General features: G+C 38.4%; 1 protein-coding gene across 4 annotated transcripts in view; it reads left to right on the forward strand.

Annotated features, from left to right (window-relative positions):
* TRABD2A (TraB domain containing 2A) overlaps positions 1-17,119 on the forward strand; it is a 102,210-nt gene that overhangs the window by 5,677 nt on the left and 79,414 nt on the right. Inside the window, exon 1 of one of the 4 annotated variants that reach the window (XM_070736230.1) lies at positions 16,863-17,066. The exons of 2 other annotated variants lie outside the window; for them this stretch is intronic. In XM_070736230.1, coding sequence (XP_070592331.1) covers positions 17,022-17,066 — 45 coding nt within the window. In that variant the 5' untranslated portion in view covers positions 16,863-17,021. Of the gene's footprint in view, positions 1-16,862; positions 17,067-17,119 lie in introns of those variants that run through there. One more of the 4 variants, XM_070736228.1, reaches the window with a different exon arrangement.

The following is a 17,119-nucleotide window of genomic DNA, read 5'->3' on the forward strand; positions in this document are numbered from 1 at the left end:
TCATGCTTTTATGGTCTCTTTATTGGCTTATTGGAATTCACTCTGTGGTGCTGTCCTTGAAGACCACCCAGAACACAGCAGCATATGTGCTTGGTTGATAGTCACAGTGCTGCCACATTATACTGCTGTGTGAGAGCAACTGAAGGTGCTGCTTGCATCTATAAGACCCTGAATATCTCAGGACGATCTTTTTTAAAAATAGTTTCTATCAGGAGAACTACGAAGTGCCTACTAGAAGGAATGGCACGACTGGCTAAAGTTTACTGTTCTCTGTAATATCTCCCCTGCAGTGAAGGGCTGCAAAAAAATTTACTACCACACTGTGGTCATGGCTTATTGAGTGGGTGTGGCTTGATGGTCATGTGGTGGGTAGGAGTGGCTTGCCAGCCATATGACCAGGTGGGAGTGGCTTGACAATCATGTGACCAGGTTGGCTTAAAGATCATGGGACTGGCTGGGAGTGGCTTACTGACCAAGATAAGTTTTCAAATAGGTGCTTGGACTTTTTTTCAGTTGATTAGGTCACATTATTTGAATAGCAACAAAAAAGGCAAATGATAGACAGCGTTATTGGTTGAGGAGCACAGTGAGATTTTAAGGTTTTGTACTGAACCTCCAAGGTTCAGTATGATAACAGATTAGGTAAGTAGCTCAATTTTCTTTAATTGCTATAAAAGTTCAGTTCTAGATAATGATTAAAATGACTAAAGCGTTTATGGGTAAATAAGCATACTATTTAATTATTTCCTATTTTAAAAGTAACTAAGGATCATATTAAGGTACTAGAGAAGGAAAGACAATAAAAAACTATTAAGTATTCAATAAATAGTGCATCAACTTACTACTCCCACTGTGCCCCCATGGGGGCAGCAGCCCATCACTGCTCCCCTGCTCTGGAAATAGTTTGTTCCAGGAATGAAATTCAATTTTCCCCCTACCAGTTCTGTGGACGGGGCAGGGGAAGGATACTGCAAAATCCCCATTCTCTCCCCACTCCTGGGGGAAGGATATTGCAAAATCTCCATTCCCATCCCACTCTAGGGCCAGCCAGAGGTGGTATTTGCCAGTTCTCCAAACTACTTAACATTTCCACTACTGATTCTTCAGAACTTGTCAGATCTGCTTGATTTTGCCACTTGTTTGGTCCTTTAAGAATGGCTCCCTGTGTCATGGCCATCCAGAAGCAAATATTCTTGGATGGCCTTTGCAGGGGTTAAGTATGACAGTAGCATTTCCCATTAAACCTCAGTTTAGCCTTTTATCTTTAGATTTTCCCCCCAATTATTTTTATTCTGACATGTCTTCTATTTACTGTTCAGATTCTGTAAGCTGCCTTAAATCTAGCTGGTTTTAGATGGTTAGATAAATTTCATAAATAAAAGATACACATTTCTTGCTCCTGGTGTCTGCCTGTGCAGCTGCCTGAAAAAGCAAGAGAAATATCTGATTCTGATTTGGTTAACATCTTGATTGTGTCTTGTTTATTTCAAAGAATTGCTTTGGAAATATCTCAGCCCAAGTAGTTTGGTAATTTGATTTCACGGAAGACTTGACTGTTGCTATAGACCAACTTTTTCTGGATCTCTGAACAAGTTTGTTAAGTCACTGAGTAATATAGGTGTTTCTCTATAGATATAATTGGAAGACAAGTTAAAAGGTATTCTTTTGTATGCCTGTTACTTGAGGCTGTATAATATCCAGAAAATATGCATAACTTTCAGAAAAAATATTCAGACAGCTTAGTTGTTTGGGGTTTTTTGCCCTAGATTTGGTTATGCTATGGTAGAATTATGAAATGGGAAAAGCTAGTCTGTGTGCATTCAGATGGCAAATGAAAAGCCCATGTCAACATCCTTAACTAGTGTTGTGGTTAGCTCTGGCCCTGCTCCTGCCCCAAGGACTGGATGTGGGGGAGACATCCACATGCTGCAGGCCTGTTTTGCCCCCCCCCCCCGTGGAATCTGATGATGAAGGTTCCTCTGACCAAGAAGACATGAGTGACAGGGAGGAGGAGAGTGTGGTAGACAGCTCAGAAGGAGATCAATTATCTAGCTCCTCCTTGGATTCAGAACAAGAGTTAATGATACAGCCATGCATGTGGAGAGCGATGCATAGGCAGCAACAACTGAGAGATTATTATCAAAGAAAATGAGGCCACCTGTGGTTGGGTGGGGCTCTGGTAATTAGTGAGGCTGCTATAAATAGCAGCCTGTGGGTTTGGCCATTGTGGAGGATTATCTGATCGTTGTGTTTCGTGACTGCTTTACTGACTTTGACTTTTTGTGTGCTGATTTTCCCCCGCTTTGAAACTAAACCAGAGCAAAGTGTGTTTCACTTTGTGAAAGAAGAAGGACTGTGAATTGCCTCACAGCTGCAAGCTAAGTATCACAGAACTGATAAGGGACTTGTACAAATTACCAGTTTGGTTGGAGAGGAGTGCTCTTTGCTATACCAAAAGAGGGCTTGGTTTAAGTGAATTTTCATTATAAAGAACATTGTTTTGAATTTTCAAACGTGTGTGTCTGAAATTTGTACCTGTGAACTTTTGGGAGGAGTCTACCAGAGAGCTCGACAGAACAACTAGTAAGTTTTATGTCCTCTTGCCACCCTTGTAGGATCTGATTGCCAGCTCCAAAGCTATTTAGTTCCATCTTCCCCATTGGGACTTCACCTATTAGTGCTGATCTGAAAAGGGTAAATGGAGGCCTGGTAATCTGATCAAGAAACACCATTTGCTATTGATTTTAGTAGGTAGTTTACTGTCACGAAAGAATAGAATAAACATATAGCCAAGAATGATTGTCTATGTATTGTGTTCTATTAAAAGTGCCCAACTTTGGACCTTTTCGGCTTTTCATATTTGATCTGACTTGCACCATCTGGAATTAATAGTTATGGGATCCCATGTTTGTTGCTCATTTATTAAATTTCTGCACCACCCATTTCAACTAAGTGATTCTCAGTAGTTTGCAAAAGATACATTGTACCCTTTTAGGTGATTGCTTTTCATGCTGATACCTACATTAAACTTTTATCTGATTTTCATATTATTTTAGATTGAAAGTAGGTGAGAAGGAAAGCTATTTGGCAAAATGTTCCTTTTCCAAGAGTCATTATGGCAAAGATGGGGAAAGAGGCAACTTCACCTATAACCTCTTTAGCTTACACATTATCCTTAAGTTCTAGTTGAGCTTCTAAAGTACCATGGCTATTTAAAAAAAAACCCCACAGTTTAAGGAGCTAGACATAAAATGTCTCATTTTTAGACCACTCTCAGTGGTCTCTGTTCCTGGTCCTTTATTTTTACCAGTTGGATGAATGTCTGAGAACGGCAAAAGTTGTAACTTGTAGAAAGTTGTACAAGCAAAATTGAAGCTTGTACTTTCTTTAAACTTTTACATGTGAATTTATTTCTTTTATTTCTTTTCATGCTATTTTATTTTATTTTTATTTTATTTATTTGATTTTTATGCCGCCCTTTTCCTTAGACACAGAGCGGCTTATAACATGTTAGCAATAGCACTTTTTAACAGAGTCAGCATATTGCCCCCACAAAAATAATTTGTTTCTTGATCTATCCTATTTCCAAACATACAGTGATCTCTTTTATGTCTTAGCTATTATTTAAAATAATTACAGATAAAACATATTTCATAATCCTGTTTTCTCACAAATATTCAAAAAAAGACCCATTTTTGGAACCTTTTCATCTCTAACTTTACCCAAGTTCTGTTACACTTGTGATGTTCACATGTTAGCTTCTTATTTTTACTATAATAATGTCTGATAACTTTAAAGATTATTACAATAATCAAAAGAACTAAACACAGGAAAGCATATTAAATACCTGGTGACTCATGAAAATTAAAACTTGTATTCAGTGTTTTGAGTATAGGTCCTTGAATTGTTCGATTTGCCGGAACCGGTAGTGACTGGCTGGTTGATGTCATGATGATGTCACCAAACCGGATCCGTCAGTGCTGGTCTGTAGATACTGTCATATTTTTCAATTTTTTTTTAAAAAAAATCCTTCTGAGCATGCACAGAAGCCGCGTTCCAGCACTATGCATGTGGTCGCAATGGTTTTTTTGGCTTTGGTTTTTTTTTTTTGCCACGTGGCATAGGAGGAAGTGAACTGGCAGTGAGATAAGTTAGAACCCATCCCTGCCCCTTTCGGCTCCCAGGGGACTGTAGGGAGGCTTCTTCCTGCTACTAAAGACTTTTTAGGGTTCTTCACAGGAAAGGAGAAAGGGAGGGAGGGAGAAAGAGAGAGGGGGGGAGGATAAACTCTTTTACTCACACTTCATGCTTATGTTTGGGGATCTCCACGTACACTGAGTTAAGAGCTCACTGAAAGTGCTGTTAGCTATCCTTAGTTCAGGCTATGCTGTTCAACAGTGGAGCTCTAAGAATGCCAGATGATCAATGGGCATGTTCTCAGTTTCAAAACATCTGGCTTTTCTTCCTGCTACCAAAGACCTTCTGGGGTTCTTCACAAGAAAGGAGAAAGGGACGGAGGGAGGGAAAAAGAGAGGGAGACAGACAGAGAGAGGGGGGCTAGAAAGAAAGAGGAAGGAACAGGGGAGAGAGAGAGACAAAGAAAAAGAGAAAGAAAAAAGAAAGAGGAAGGACGGAAGGAAGGGAGAGGAGAGAGAGAGGGAGGAAGGAAAGAAGCACTACAAACCCTGCCCTTAGACGTGGCTTCAGAAGACACTTTGAAACAGCACAGCAGTTTAGGGCTGGAAGATATCTCGGAGGTAGTCTAACCCCCTGCTGCAGCAGGAAACCTTACATCATCTGGATTAGGGGGCGGCATACAAATCCAATAAGTACAAATACAAATACAGTATATATTTTGGTGCCTCTAACAGAGAGGAAAATTGCTAGAAAGGAGAAGGAGTTTACTAGGACAAGGCTGCCATGCAGAGGAAGGCAGAGATAGTCCTTGACTTATGATAACAATTGAGCCCAAAATTTTGGTTGCTAAGCAAGAGCGTTGTTAAGTGAATTTCACTACATTTTACTCAAGCCGTGACATTTCCTGGCTCTAGCATCTGCAAGCTAGGAAAGAACATCTGAAGGCATGTATAATGTTCTAATGTGCAGAAGTTATGGTTAAATGTGGCAGAAAGTGGACTCTTGCTTGTTTTTCCAAATGTAGTGAGGTTGAATGTATAGTTTTAGAAAAGTTCTCTCTCTCTCTCTCTCTCTCTCTCTCTCTCTGTGTGTGTGTGTGTATGTATGTGTGTGTGTGTATTCATACAGTATGTGTAGTAGATAATGTATCTTTTTATGTGTGTGTGTGTAATATGTATGTACATATGTGGCATATATACATAAGATTAAATAGTATATTTTGGATGTAAATAGTAGTACAGTGTTCTCTCGATTTTCGTGGGGGATGCGTTCCGAGACTGCCCACGAAAGTCAAATTTCCACGAAGTAGAGATGAGGAAGTAAATACACTATTTTTGTCTATGAATAGTATCCCAAGCCTTCCCTTAACACTTTAAACCCCTAAAGTGCAATTTCCCATTCCCTTAACAACCATTTAGATCATTACTCACCATGTTTATTTATCAAAGTTTATTAAAAAAATATTTATTAAAGTTGAATGAAAGTTTGGCAATGACATATGACGTCATCGGGCGGGAAAAACCGTGGTATAGGGAAAAAACCCACAAAGTATTTTTTAATTAATATTTTTGGAAAACCGTGGTATAGACTTTTCGCGAAGTTCGAACCCGCAAAAATTGAGGGAACACTGTAGTAATAAATAGACACAGAAACTGTATATCGTTGAGGCCTTTGAGGCGAGGAGAGGGCAGACATCCTAACTCTAACTCATGATCTGAGTGATGTCAAGTTGGCCACGCCTACCCAGTTACATGACCACCCAGCAATCCCCACCAAGTCATATGACTAAAAAGCCACTCCTGCCCAGGCACATGACCAATCAAGCCATGCTCACAAAATAAGCCAGGCCCACAGAACCGGTAATAAAAAAAAATAGAACCCATCCCTGCATTCATTCATTCATGTAGCTTCCATAAATTGAGTGTGTGATTCTTGCTTTGCTGCTTAGCAGTCTCACCTTCGTTTTGCCAGATGGAGTCATATTTTATTACAGAAGCCAGACTGTCAAAAGAATATTAATTATCAGCAGGAAGAAGCAAGTTCCGTGCTGGCTTCAATCTCGTTTTTCTTTGCCAATGAATGAGACTTGAGATTGTTTAACTTTGGATTGAAAGTTCTCCTACTTTTGAGTGTTGGTGCAGTGAAGGAACAGCTTCATTGTGTTGGGTTTGTATTTTAAAACCCAGTTTTTCCTATGACTAATCACATTTGTTTCCGTTTTAATGTTAGTATTTTTTTCCCCAGCCAGAAAAATAGATACACCTGCTTACTTTGCTAGTGTAAAAGAGTAGATCTGAGAAGTGCTTAAGTGCTTTATTCCAGGACTGTCTCCAAGTCTTGAAGAACTGTTTGTAGTCTGATTTTGGTTTGAAACGATGTTATCTGATCTTTCCTCTTATGGCAAAGGCAGTCATACTCGTGAGAGATAACCAGAAAGCTAACCATGTTTATTTATTTATTTATTAGATTTGTATGCCGCCCCTCTCCGTAGACTCGGGGCGGCTCACAACATATAATAAAACAATTCACAACAAATCTAATAAATAAAAAAAATAAAAAAAACCTATTATTAAACCAGACATACACACAGACATACCATACATAAATTGTATAGGCCCGGGGGAGGGGGGAATGCCTCAATTCCCCCATGCCTGACAGCAAAGGTGAGTTTTAAGGAGTTTACAGAAGGCAAGGAGGGTGGGGGCAGTTCTAATCTCCGGGGGGAGCTATTTCCAGAGATTCGGGGCCGCCACAGAGAAGGCTCTTCCCCTGGGACCCGCCAGACGAAACTCATTACATAGAAACTCATTACATTTTTATTACTTAGCTATTATAATCAGGTGAAATGCTCCTGGCTCGCTCAAGCCTGTCCGTTGTCGGAAAGCCAGTCGCAAAGGGAACGCGAGGCTCCACCCACTCGCTTGGAAACCACGATTTGGGTTCCTTTTTCTTCTGCGCATGCACATAATGCTTTGTGCATGCACAGAGGGTAAAAGAACCTTTCACGACCTGCTCTCCAATGATTGACAGGCACGAATGAACTGGGAGCAATTCACCCCTGATTATAATGCATAGCCAAGTGTGACTTTTCTTGACATTAATTTTCTTTAGTTCTCACAATTACAGAAAGAGGATTGCTCAGTCCTCTCATTCACGTCCATTCACCCTGCTTAACAATACATAGAACTTAGTTGCAAATGCAATTTAAAGTTGCTTGATTATTTAGAAACATAGAAGACTGAGGGCAGAAAAAGACCTCATGATCCATCTAGTCTGCCCTTATACTATTTTTTGTATTTTATCTTAGGATGGATATTTTAGGATGGATATCTTAGGATATCTTAGGATTGTATTTTATCTTAGGATGGATATGTTTAAATTCAGTTACTGTGGATTTACCAACCACGTCTGCTGAAAGTTTGTTCCAAGGATCTACTACTCTTTCAGTAAAATAATATTTTCACATGTTGCTTTTGATCTTTCCCCCAACTAACTTCTGATTGTGTCCCCTTGTTCTTGTGTTCATTTTCCTATTAAAAACACTTCCCTCCTGAAACTTATTTAACCCTTTGACATATTTAAATGTTTCGATCATGTCCTCCCTTTTCCTTCTGTCTTCCAGAGTATACAGACTGAGTTCATTAAGTCTTTCCTGATACGTTTTATGCTTAAGACCTTCCACCATTCTTGTAGCCCGTCTTTGGACCCGTTCAATTTTGTCAATATCTTTTTTGTAGGTGAGGACTCCAGAACTGAACACAGTATCCCAAATGTGGTCTCACCAGCGCTCTATATAGCGGGATCACAATCTCCCTCTTCCTGCTTGTTATACCTCTAGCTGTGCAGCCAAGCATCCTACTTGCTTTTCCTACCGCCCGACCACACTGCTCACCCATTTTGAGGCTGTCAGAAATCACTACCCCTAAATCCTTCTCTTCTGAAGTTTTTGCTAACACAGAACTGTCAATACAATTTAATACAATGTATTATAACTTTTGCTTGTCCTTCCTAATAGTGTTGTATATCATTCCTCCTCATGGGTGGGCTACTACCTGGTTGAGTGGGGGAATGCAGTGGGGTAGCGAAAATGGAGCTCCACCCCAGAGCACCCAATTTGCACTGAAAGATGTTGAAAGAAAATGCATAAGCCAGGCCCACAGTGTGGTAGTAAAAAATTTGGTAGCCCTTCACTCCTCCTCCTCCATTCTTAGTCTTATTAAAACATAGAACATGCTGGGTTTTGCATTTGCAGTTTTACTTCTGTAAGTCAACCAGAGTCAGCGTGGTCGTGTTAGGCAGCCATACAAAATTTCTTAATAAGTAAGTACCGGTAAGTAAGCAAGTAAGTAAGTAAATAAATTCTTGTGAAACATGGGCTTTCAAATTGAAAGTGTAGAGGCCATATTCCCACACTATACCTGCATCTTTTTTTTCTAACTTTTGCTTACTATGGTATTTATTTATTTATTTATTTATTTATTTATTTATTTATTTATATGTTTGTTTGTTTGTTTATTTATTTATTCATTTATTCATTTGTCCAATACACAAATACATAGGAAGAAAAATAGACATATAGTAATATATATATAAGGGTAAAGTGAACTTAGAGGAGAGGATATGTGAAAGAAAGAAAATATATATGATAAGTGAGAGAAAGGAAAGACAATTGGACAGGGGACGAAAGGCACACCAGTGCACTTATGTACGCCCCTTACATATCATGTATACCAACCTTAGTTTCAGTTTGAACACAATCCATTGTGGTTTAAATACAAACCATGTGTTTTTCGAACCTAATTTTTATGTGACATTAATGAGCAAAGCATTATTTCAATTAGTAACACTTAAACTAAGATTTCAGAAGACTTCACCAATGTGGTGCCATCCTAAAGGATTTGTGTACAGTTCCTACCATCCTATAGTCATCACCTCCTAAGTTGGAGAAGACTGCACTACACCACATTGGCTTCCCACTTTTCCACCTATTATTTCTTTCCTACTGTCAAAATATAAGCTCTTGGGACAAGCTATGGATTTCACTGTTTAATGGTCTTTCTATCTAGTTTGTGACATATTAGCCTTGCCACTTACTCGCAGTAATCTCCAAAAGCTATATAATATACTTCCCGTGCAAAGATTTTGTTTTTATAGGTACACTATACCTGCATCTTTTTTTTCTAACTTTTGCTTACTATGGTATTTATTTATTTATTTATTTGTTTGTTTGTTTATTTATTTATTCATTTATTCATTTGTCCAATACACAAATACATAGGAAGAAAAATAGACATATAGTAATATATATATAAGGGTAAAGTGAACTTAGAGGAGAGGATATGTGAAAGAAAGAAAATATATATGATAAGTGAGAGAAAGGAAAGACAATTGGACAGGGGACGAAAGGCACACCAGTGCACTTATGTACGCCCCTTACATATCATGTATACCAACCTTAGTTTCAGTTTGAACGCAATCCATTGTGGTTTAAATACAAACCATGTGTTTTTCGAACCTAATTTTTATGTGACATTAATGAGCAAAGCATTATTTCAATTAGTAACACTTAAACTAAGATTTCAGAAGACTTCACCAATGTGGTGCCATCCTAAAGGATTTGTGTACAGTTCCTACCATCCTATAGTCATCACCTCCTAAGTTGGAGAAGACTGCACTACACCACATTGGCTTCCCACTTTTCCACCTATTATTTCTTTCCTACTGTCAAAATATAAGCTCTTGGGACAAGCTATGGATTTCACTGTTTAATGGTCTTTCTATCTAGTTTGTGACATATTAGCCTTGCCACTTACTCGCAGTAATCTCCAAAAGCTATATAATATACTTCCCGTGCAAAGATTTTGTTTTTATAGGTACTGTAAATTGTAAATTGAAGCTATGGTCAAAATGAATTTTAAAGAAAGATCTTTCTTCAAAATAGGATAATGTATCATATCTGTACTTCTTTAAAAGACGACTGATCTCAAATGATTTAAGTTGACAGAAGAGGTCTTGAATTTAGAAAAAAAAATATTTTGTATGAAATATTTTTCTCTCTCCAGAAAATCACCCTTGACTAATCAATTTCTTAGATATATGAACTTAGAAGGGGCCATTGAGACCTCTAAATTCAATGTTGTGCTCAAACAGGAACCCAGATTAATGTATCACTGATAGTTTAGCCTCAGCTTAAATATACAGTACTGTATTCTGTAGAGGCTATCCCACTGTTAATTGACTAATGTTTCTAGAGCTTAATGTTTCCAGAAGTCTGACATCTGGGCTGGGCATTCAACAGACTTAAGACAGACACCCAGATGTTAAGGGTGAGATCAAAGGAAAAAGAAATGTGGCATTCTCAAAGCAGTTTATATATTTGCTTTCTCTACCTTTTAGTTTGGAATGCTTATTGTTTTATTTCACGGACAGTAACCAAGCTCTAGGTCACCAAAAGGAATCTTCCAGAATGCATGGAGGCATATAGCAGGTCAGTTTATGGAGGAGTACTGCAAGGCTAGTAATTTTAGATCCAAGACATAATAGCCAGAGGTGGGAGGAAGCCTTAGATAGCCATATGCATTACTTAATTGGGACATACAGCTTTATTGAGAAGCATAAAATTAACACTGAATTCCCCTCCAAGTCTGTTAGCTATCCCTGATTATGATTAAACACTAATAGCTTTGTATTTTAAACTCAACGTGTAAAATCCCAACTGTTACAGGAATAACATGGCATCTGCTTCTTTGGCAATAGAGTTTCTTATGTTTTTTTCCCCCTTGAAGATAAGAAAAATACCACTTCACTTTAGAAAATGGTAGAAGATAAAAATAACAACATACACATGTTTTAGCATTCGTGGCTAGCAAGTTACAATTATGACAACTATTTAAAAATAATAAAGAGATGCTGCAACACTTGCATTTGCATTCTAATTTGGTACGCCCACTTAATTTGGCATACTCAGTTGTACCCATGTCCTGAACGCTGATGTTTGATCTCCTGATTATGTCCTCCATCATTTTCTACTTTCCAGATTATGCAATTCTAATTTTTAAGCACAAAGTTGAGGTGCAGTTGTACAATTACTACTTTTTTTTAGTATTCCCGCAAGTGCAGAGTCTACTTTCTTGATCACTGAGCGCCACTTTGCACGACCAGTTGTGTCTTTAAGGTGCAGGCCCTCGTCTTGCATATCTTTGTTGATGGTGCCTTGTCTTTTCTATAATTGGTGCAGAAGTGGGTTCCTCCTGGTTCGGACTGGTTCGCCCAGGGGTGAGCTACTGCCCGGATGGGGGGGGGGCGCACTGGGGTAGCAAAAATGGAGCTCCATCTCAGAACACGCAATTTGCACTAAAAGATGTTGAAAGAAAATGCATAAGCCATGCCCACAGTGTGGTAGTAAAATTTTTGGTAGCCCTTCACTGGATTCGCCCAAAATGGTAGCGACCTGCTGGTGACATCACAATGATGTCATGGAACTAGTTTAGTCAGTGCTGGTCTGTGGGCACCACCATCTGTTTTGTGAATTTTAAATTTTTTTCATCTGAGCATGTGCACTGCACATGCATCACCATGTTGATTTTGGCTTTTAAAATTAAAATGTATGTATGTATGTATGCATTTATTTATTTATTAGATTTGTATGCCGCCCCTATCCGAAGACTCGAGGCGGCTCACAACAATAAAAACAGTACAAATCCAATATTTAAAAAGAATTTAAACCCCTTCATATAAAAAGCAATCATACATCTCACACAAACCATGCATAAAATAAGAACGGTCCAGGGGAATCAATTTCCCCATGCCTGACGACAGAGGTGGGTTTTAAGGAGTTTGCAAAAGGCAAGGAGGGTGGGGGCAATCCTAATATCTGGGGGAGTTGATTCCAGAGGGTCGGGGCTGCCACAGAGAAGGCTCTTCCCCTGGGTCCCGCCAGATGACATTGTTTCGTCGACAGGACCCGGAGAAGGCCAGCTCTGTGGGACCTAACCAGTTGCTGGGATTCGTGCGGCAGAAGGTGGTCTCGGAGATATTTTATTTATTTTTTGTAACTGCACATGCACGCTCACTCATGCGGAACGGGAAGAAGTGAACGGGCAGTGAGGTAAGTTAGAACCCACCTCTGAATTGGTGCCACACCAAAATGTTGTTATTTGTGATGTGGTCAAGAAGGAAGATGTCTGCTATCCAGCGGAGTGTTCACATTTCCATGGCATGGACATACGTGCTGCTGTAATTCGCCTCTGGCGGTGGAAGTAAGCATAGCATCATTAGCATAGAGCAGTGATGGTGAACCTTTTTGGTTCATGTGCCAAAAGGGAGGGGGAGTGTGTGGGGGTTGTGTGCATGTGTTCCCACACCCATAATTCCATGCACATGTGACCACCACTATTCCCAGCATGTGACGGCACACCTGTTTTTCACTCTCCCTAAGCTTCAGAATCTTCCTAGAAGCCTGGGAAGGAGAAAATGGCCTTTTTCACCCCCCACTACGAGGCTCCTTCCTCCGGCTGATAGGCAGGGACTGGTCCAAGTCTATCCAATGAAGGCAGGATTAGAACTCATAGTCCACTAGGTTGGTGCCTTCACCACTACAGCAAACTGACTTTCCCTGAACGAAGTAGAAGCATCATAAATTCATAGCATAAACAATCTAAGGTAATATAGTTTTCTACATTAAACCACTCTTGTTGACATTGTCATGGGAAATGACAGAGGTGTAATGTTTTTTGCTGTGTCTGAAGTTGATCTGGATTGATGGAATCTAAATGTTTTAATAAAAGAGACAACATTTGATGATGAATGTTCCTTTTTATTGTTGCCCAAGCGACCTCTGTTTAACAATTGTCAAACAGCTTTTGACGATGAATACAATGTCAGATTTTGGTATGTAATTTTAAAGATGGCATTTTCAAATTCAGACCATCTGGCAGAAACACATTGCGGCTCCTTTGGAAATAGCTCTGCTAAACTACAGTACAACATTAAAGAAAGTAGTAAATAAGTGTTACTAGTGTGAATGGCATGCTATTTCCTGTTTTGGATCTATAAATACCGTACAACCTTTTTCTTCCTGGAAAAATATGGCAGTGGCCATAACTTGAATAAATTTAGCATCTATTTTAAATGTTTTAAAAACAAAAGTAATTGGATAACTTTGCCCAGTAGTGGGTTCTAAATGCTTTTGCTACCAGTACACACATGCATGCGCAGAAAAGTTCTGAGTGGGTGGACAGAGTCTCCCACAGCCTCTGCTACTGGTTCGGAGAACCGGGCTGAATCGGGAGCTACCCACTGCTGAATTGGCCTATGTATGTCTTTCCAGCCTTCCTAAATTTAAGACAATCCCCCACCAAAAAAAGATTTGGGTGGGTGGGGAATCTCAATAAAGACAAAAATCCTTTCTACCATTGATCTTCCTTATCTTGCCAAACTTAGAGTTGATCACAGTTGACATTAATCTTGAAATCTTCCTTCCCTCCCAAAATGTGTATATCCTTGAAATCTTTGAATACATTTTGTGTGTACGTGAGTCTGTATACTTGTCCAACTATCAAAAGGCAAGGGTGTGATAATTAGAAAGTACAGTGTTCTCTCGATTTTCGCGGGGGATGCTTTCCGAGACCACCCGCGAAAGTCGAATTTCCGCGAAGTAGAGATGCGGAAGTAAATACACTATTTTTGGCTATGAACAGTATCACAAGCCTTCCCTTAGCACTTTAAACCCCTAAATTGCAATTTCCCATTCCCTTAGCAACCATTTAGATTATTACTCACCCTGTTTATTTATTAAAGTTTATTTAAAAAATATTTATTAAAGGCAAACAAAAGTTTGGCAATAACATATGACATCATCGGGCAGGAAAAACCGTGGTGTAGGGAAAAAACCCATGAAGTATTTTTTAATTAATATTTTTGAAAAACCGTGGTATAGACTTTTTGCGAAGTTTGAAACTGCGAAAATCGAGGGAACACTGTATTAATTGCATTTAAGAAATAATTAGTTTTCATTGACAATATAATTTACTTCAGTTATAAAATTAACTTTTTGAACAAAAAAGATTTTTTTAAAAAAAAAATTTTAAATTTTTTATTACAAATATATATACACATTTACATACAATATATGTTTTATATTAATACAAGGCTAAATCAACGCGTAACAAATAAACGAACAAACAAACATGACAAACAAACAAACAAAAATATTCTTAAAAAAAAGATCTAATTGCTTATTTAAGTACATTAATAACAATAACTATTCACTTAGCATATTTTATAATATTTGTACTTGTATTCCCTTCAGGAGGTAAGTTTTGAATGATTTTTGATTTTAAATTATTTTCTGGTGAAGCATGTTGTGTCCTCAGCGTATACCATTTTCTCTTGTAGGTTGTCACTGTTTTTTAAATCATTTAATTCTTTCTTATCCGCCTTCTTTTATTCATATTCAATTTCTTTAATGTCATACAGATCTTTTTTTATAAAAAGGTTTTTTGTATATATGTCTTTTGTATATATTTTTTTTCTATGTAATGAAAAGGATATAAAGTATTGTTAATTTGATTTTTTCTTTTGAATTTTATTTCTTTTCTTAAACCAGTTATAAAGATGTATCCAGGTTTTATCGTGTTCGGAATCCTCTTTATTTTTTAATTTAATTGTTAGTGCGTCAAATTCAGCACAGTCTAATATTTTTTTAATTATCAAATCGTCAAACCTGAAGCCTTTCTCCTGGGAATTATAGATAAAAAAATTGAAAAAAACAAACATTACTTATTAATTCATATATTGACAGCAATTAGAATAACGATAGCTCAAAATTGGAAGCAACCCGAACCACCTGAACAAAAAAGATTTTTTATTGGCCATGTGTGATTGGAAACGCAAGGAATTTATTTTGATGCACATGCTCTCAAAAAGAAAGATATTTTTTGTCAAGAGTCATAAGGTACAGCACTTAATGATAGTCCGGGTACAAATAAGTAATTCAATCATATTATAAACCAGTCAATACAAATTGTAAGAATACAAGTTACAGTCATTTGTGGGAGGAGATGGGTGATGGGAAGGCTGAGAAGATTAATAGTAGTGCAGACTTAGTAAATAGTTTGACAGTGTTGAGGGAATTACTGTATTTGTTTAGCAGAGTTCTGGAAAAAGAGTGTTCTTGTGTCTAGTTGTTCTGGAGTGCAGTGCTCTATAGTGCAGTTTTGAGAGTAGGAGTTGAAAGTTTGTGTCCAGGATATGAGGTGTCTGTAAATATTTTCCCAGCCCCTCTTTTTGACTTGTGCAGTATACAAGTATACGAGCGTGTATACTTTACATACATTAATGATACTCAGACACAGGAACTGTCACATGTAAAAATGTGTGAAAATGTACAATAAAAATAAACATGACTCAAAAAGTTGAGATAAGTTGTAGTTTCTCATGGGCCCAGTATAACCAATGGGCTTTCTGCAATGTATATGAGTATTGTAGATGATTAGTGATAGGCTTTACATTCCTTGTAGGTGGCTTCATATTATTGGTACTTTTTTTTTTTAATAGACTGTGTTTTGGGAATAATCATGTTGAGCTGGAGAGGCTTTGTGTAACTCCACAAAAGAGATATGGCATGTAATCCCACCATCATCAGATCTGTTTGGAGGAAGTGAAGGGCCTTGTTTAGATGCATATAGTCAGTCTCTAGACTAGACCCATTTGCCAAGAAGAAAAGTCAAATTCAGCTCCACTTTTGTTGAACTTCCATTAGCAAGGAGAGACTTTTTTTTTTAGATGGATGGGATGGCTTTTATTTATTTATTTATTTATTCATTCATTCATTCATTCATTCATTCATTCATTCATTCGATTTTTATGCCACCCTTCTCCTTAGACTTGGGGCGGCTTACAACATGTTAGCAATAGCACTTTTTAACAGAGCCAGCATATAACAGGCTTTTAGGAATGGAAAAGGAGCGGAAAAGACCTTTTGCTGTCAGTTTGGAAAGTGGGGGCTATCTATAGCCCTGAGTTTACTCATAATTCAGAAGACCTGATTGAAATTAGGAGGGTGGAAATTGTGGGCCTAGAACTTGATGCAGAAAATGATAGCTGAGTTCTCATTGCTCGCCAGTCCTTTAAAGTAGGGACCACAACCCCTGAGCCATGGTCAGGTATCAGTCCGTGGCTTGTTATGAAATGGGGTTTATGAAGTGGGGTGCAAAAAATGTTGGGTAGCATATTGTTGCTTTAAAGCAGTTGTGTCTGACCTTTTGGCTTGCCTGGGCTGTATTGCGAAGAGAATTGTCTTGGGTTGCATATATAATATACAGTATAATTAATGTGTGTGCACATAAATATGATGTTTAAAGTTTATGATCTTGTGGGGCTGCATTACTAGCAGTCCAGGCCTGTATGGCCCATGAGCCGCTAAACAGTCAGCTCTATAAAATTTTACTTCCTGTAAAGATTCTACTTAGGTTTCATTGGGTTCCAGTTCTACAGCCCCATTTTTGCCACAGGTTCCAGAGAAATTTATTATGTGAGAAAGTATTTTTTTAAGGCCACAAACTGCTTGTTGTTTGTGCAACCGCGGGGTCTGTTTTTAAAGTTGCAGGATTGAGTCTGGGAGCAAGTAGGATCATCCTTCATAGGACAGTCTAAAAAAAAATGCAGGCCTTTGTTTCATCCTGGGACCTTTCTTATATTAGATCCAAGAACAAGAGGTGGAGAGTGGGTGGGCAGGCGTTAATCAAATTCTAAGTGGGCCCGGGCGATGCCTTTTCAGTGTAAAATGCCTTTTCGAAAGACTTGGATGTGTCTGTGTGCTCTTTGTAACGTACAGATCAGGCTTATTTAAAACAAAGGCCTGTTGACCTTCCTAACCCCTTTCAATGCCTGTGGCAGCTTTCAGGATTCATTGTTTGCTTTTAAGTGGGGTAGGTGACACTTCTCGCTTCTTTGGACTTTCAGTTATCTTCATTCATCTTAT

Source organism: Erythrolamprus reginae, chromosome 2 (genome assembly GCF_031021105.1).
Source record: "Erythrolamprus reginae isolate rEryReg1 chromosome 2, rEryReg1.hap1, whole genome shotgun sequence".
Classification (NCBI taxonomy): domain Eukaryota; kingdom Metazoa; phylum Chordata; class Lepidosauria; order Squamata; family Dipsadidae; genus Erythrolamprus; species Erythrolamprus reginae.